We start from the raw sequence: 4,291 nt of genomic DNA, 5'->3' as shown, positions 1-4,291 counted from the left end.
AAAATAAATGCAAGGAATTCTTCAGCTCAGCTTGAGGTAAGGAGGTTTTCGAAATTGCCTTAGGCTTGGTGCGTGTTGTGGATTTGGTGGAGTTATTTGAGTCCGCTTTACGTTTCGGTGCGAAGGCAAAACTAACTAGTGTTTGCTGTGCACTGAATGTGGAAGCAGGTCTAAAGCCAGGTACTGCTGGCGATGGTGATGGAGGAAGTAACGAGAGGTGTAGCGGGAAGCTTTTGTGTTATCATCCGAGACACATTAGCTTAGACATCGTGCAGAATTTCGCCTTCTGGCTCTTATCATTTCGAGTGTAGGACGCCTAAATTTTGGGTGGGTCTATAGATCGGGAGACATGGGATCTTTCCGACATCTGAAAAAGGATATCCACTTTTCTTCCACAACTTGAAGCACATGTGCAGCGCCGCAGCCAAACTACGCGTGACCAGCATCATCGTTAATAATATCTCAGGTCCGATATACCATACCTTGTGTAGTCCAGAGTAAGACCGGCCCAAACAAATTTCGAAGGCTACTGGCAGTATATCCGCCCGTGGAGGTGATACGTACAACCTAATAGGTCGGTTCCCATGATGAGTACTTGCAGTAGATATCATGAGTTTGAGGGACCATGCTGAGATTCTGACTTCAGTGATGTCGATGACTATCGTACATACCTATGAAGAATCGTGAAATTGGACCCAGTCCTGTGTATCGGTTTTATCCACACATGATAGACTCGAAACTCTCTCCAAGTTTTAGGCAAGTACGATCAATGCGTGCTGCATATTAAGGGACCCATTTCACCGGTTGTTCATCCACCCTCGGGAAAGTGCAGCTATGGTCTAGCAGGTAGGTAAGTGATAGGCTAATATGTCAAACCTTGCCTTCTGAGTGCAGACAATGTCGACGTACTAGTTCAAAGTCGGTGTTAGCATTAGTGAGCAGCGCGGCCAGATCGACGTTTCACTTGACCATAATTAGATTGACCACAATCATTCGTCAGGGGCACCGCCCTTACCGGGTTCCTGTACCATTAGCCTCTCGAAAGGGATGTAGTTTCCGACAAACGCGCGCGGAGAAAGTTACGTAGGTAACCATCCCAGGCCGAATACGAAGAACGTGTCCATACATCTACGGAAAGCATCATGATTCGTTCGTTCCATAGAAACTCACAAGACACATAGGAGACTCACAGAACTTTCACCGATACCCATGAAAAAGCGACGACCGCTCACATGATTGGGAAGATGTGCACTAATCTATATGTGAACATGCTCACGGTCACCGTGTCGTTCTCTCATCGAAGGGACTAGTGAAGCAGTGCAGTGAGCAAATGACCTAGTTACCTGTACTCCGGGACTAGCTGTGTGCGCTCTGGCTCTCGCTTGTGAAAGCTTTCGAACGTTTCCTTTCGTTGCATGTTGGTTTCATGTGAGTTGTAGCTAATAACGCGGCCCGCATACATTCAAGTTCACACGCTCACCTTAATAAAGCTGGTAAGATCGAATGATCAGTCTATCATCACACCACCATTACTTAGACCTTCGAAACACCTGATCTCCCAAAATGCCTGGCACAGAGAGCGCGTTCCCAATTGATCTCAAGAAGTACAGAAAGTCAGTGTTGACTTCTTGTCGCAGTAAATCAGGACTATCTGCTTAATCGGGGATGCGATAAGATTGACGCTTGACCCCTCCAAGCCCCAGTTGACTGCAGAACAGAAATCGACTCTTCTGCACAACATCCAGCTTCTCCGTGATGCTCTCGTGCTCTTCACCGCAACAGGTGCTGCTCGGGGAGTGAGCGGGCACACTGGTTTGTGGCTTTGATCTCCGATAGCTTGCTTCTCGCTTACCGTTCGCACCAGGTGGAGCTTATGACACCATTCCGGAGGTGTGCATTCTCCTCAGCTTGTTTGAGGCATCGGAGAAGTACCTCCCCATCGTCTTCGATGAAGCAGGTATACAAATGATTATATGCGTCTTTTGGACTTGACCTAACAATATACTAAGGTCACCGTGTCGCAACTCAATACCTTCTCGCTGCTCTCGATGGGCACATTCCCCCTGAGCATCTCCTTCATTACCGTGAAGCCAATTCAAAGTTACCTGGTCACCCCGAACTGGGTTTGACACCTGGTGTCAAGTTCTCCTCCGGCCGTCTTGGTCACATGTGGCCCATGGTCAACGGTGTCGCAATGGCAAACAAGGAAAAAGTTGTCTTCTGTCTGGGTTCCGATGGTTCCCAACAGGAAGGTAACGATGCCGAGGCCGCCAGATTGGCTGTTGCGCAGAACTTGAACGTTAAATTGTTGATCGATGACAATGACGTCACTATCGCCGGACACCCATCTCAGTACCTGAAGGGCTACGACGTCAGTAAGACTCTTGAGGGTCACGGTCTCAAGGTCTACACAGTTCAGGGTGAGGACATCGACGCCCTATGGGCCGCCATCGCCGCGGTTGTTACCTACGATGGTCCTGCTGCTGGTAAGCCTGTCGACTTCCCAGCGTAACTTGAGTTTTAATCATGGTTCCAGTCGTCGCCAAGCGTCTTATGGCACCGGGTGTTGCTGACATCGAGGGTAGCACTCATGGGCACGATGTTATCCCCGTGAAGGCCGCCATCAAATACCTTGCCGCACGGGGATACCCCACTTCAGTGTCGGAGGATATCCTCAATAACATCAAGCCTACGGGCGTGCCGTACTTATACATCGGCTCCTCCAAGGAGGTTGGAGCAAACCGTGTTGTCTTTGGTGAAGCTGTCAACTTGGTGCTGGACAAGCTTAGCAAGGAGGAGGCTGCCGAGAAAGTCATGGTGATCGACAGTGAGTTCATCGACAAATTTACTAAGAACTTAGCTCATTCCAAAAAAAGGTGATCTTGAGGGCTCCACTGGTCTTAAGGTCATCCATCAAAAGCACCCTGAGGTATTCGTTCCATCCGGTATCATGGAACGTGGAAACTTCTCCACAGCCGCCGGTTTCGGTTTTGACGCGAACAAGTTTGGTGTCTTCTCGACGTTCTCCGCTTTCCTTGAGATGGTCATCTCTGAGGTCACCATGGCCCGCCTGAACAACTGCAATGTTCTTAGTCACTTCTCGCACTCTGGTGTTGATGAGGTGCGTAAATTATCGATGTTAGATCTGAGGCTTGGGCTTACTCTGTCATTAGATGGCCGACAACACCTGCCACTTTGGTGTCAACTCCTTCTTCGCCGACAATGGTCTCTCTGATGTTCAGTCGTGGCTGTACTTCCCTGCCGACCCATTGCAGATGGTGGCTGTCATCCAGCGGGTCTTCTTCGAGCGTGGCCTGCGCTTCGTTTTCTCCACCCGTTCGAAGGTGCCTTACATCCTCAAGGAGGACGGTACCAAATTCTTCGGTGACGGCTACAAGTTCGTGCCTGGCAAGGATGAGACGATCGTGGATGGCAAAGCTGGATATGTTGTCTCTTTCGGTGAGATGCTGTACCGCTCGTGGGACGCTGTCCTGCGCTGCCGCCAGGAGGGTCTGGATGTTGGCTTGATCAACAAGCCTACGCTCAACCTGGTCGATGAACAAACGCTTAGGAAGATCGGTTCAAGCCCCTTCGTACTGGTCGTTGAGTCACTGAACCAGAAGACTGGGGTATGTATCCGTTCGCGTGCGGTAGATTCACACTAACGTGTGTTTCAGCTTGGTTCGAAGATGGGTACTTGGCTCATCGAGCGCCAGCTCACACCCAAGTATGGCTACATGGGTACGACCAAGGAGGGCTGTGGTGGTTTGTCCGAGCAAATTCCTCATCAAAACCTTGACCCTCAATGTTCGTCTTATTCTTGAATTTGATGCTGACTGATATTAATTGTGGCTTTCCTATAGCGATCATTATGAAGATCAAGCGACTGTCTAACTAGACATATTATAGAGAAGGCCTCTTTCCAAAAAACACAATATTATTGTAATGCAATTCATATTACAGTTTGTACTGTTACCTTGTAGTATAACGATGCCGTAGGGAATACAAATTCTTGATCGTGTTAGTTAACACCTATGGAGAAATATATCAGTAATTTTCAAATGAACATTCAAATGATAAGCCAGAGAGCCGAAGTGTGGGTGGGCGATTCATCGACTTCCAGTATTTAGTGAGAAATGTCTGCGCAAACTTAGTCTTGAATATACTGTCACTCAAATAAATACCACGACAGATCCTCGACTAAATTTCTCCTCCATGCAGAACACACCGCAAGCATTTCCCTACACAGTACTGCTGGTTTGTACATGTACGTGCTCCTGAAAAAAAATCG

The 4,291-nt window shown here is 48.4% G+C and overlaps 1 protein-coding gene across 1 annotated transcript; it reads left to right on the top strand.

Moving 5' to 3' along the window:
• Positions 1–1,518: 1,518 nt before the first annotated feature.
• On the top strand, positions 1,519–4,073 carry F5891DRAFT_1065308 (thiamine diphosphate-binding protein). The gene is made up of 9 exons (XM_041363075.1): positions 1,519–1,613; positions 1,676–1,812; positions 1,865–1,957; positions 2,010–2,486; positions 2,537–2,827; positions 2,877–3,121; positions 3,174–3,629; positions 3,678–3,807; positions 3,864–4,073. Exons 1-9 carry the CDS (start codon positions 1,564–1,566, stop codon positions 3,896–3,898), a joined length of 1,914 nt encoding a protein of 637 aa, XP_041219358.1. The 5' UTR covers positions 1,519–1,563; the 3' UTR covers positions 3,899–4,073.
• Positions 4,074–4,291: the final 218 nt, after the last annotated feature.

This window comes from Suillus fuscotomentosus (assembly GCF_016647785.1).
Source record: "Suillus fuscotomentosus strain FC203 chromosome Unknown F5891scaffold_91, whole genome shotgun sequence".
In the NCBI taxonomy this organism is placed as follows: domain Eukaryota; kingdom Fungi; phylum Basidiomycota; class Agaricomycetes; order Boletales; family Suillaceae; genus Suillus; species Suillus fuscotomentosus.
This window is presented reverse-complemented; position numbering and strand designations above follow the sequence as displayed.

Bases quoted from the DNA above. Each gene is read 5' to 3' on its own strand.
- F5891DRAFT_1065308 (XM_041363075.1), top strand. From the start codon at position 1,564: ATGCCTGGCACAGAGAGCGCGTTCCCAATTGATCTCAAGAAGTACAGA. The intron at 1,958-2,009 runs GTATACAAATGA...CAATATACTAAG, and splicing joins CATCGTCTTCGATGAAGCAG to GTCACCGTGTCGCAACTCAA. The intron at 3,630-3,677 runs GTATGTATCCGT...CGTGTGTTTCAG, and splicing joins CACTGAACCAGAAGACTGGG to CTTGGTTCGAAGATGGGTAC.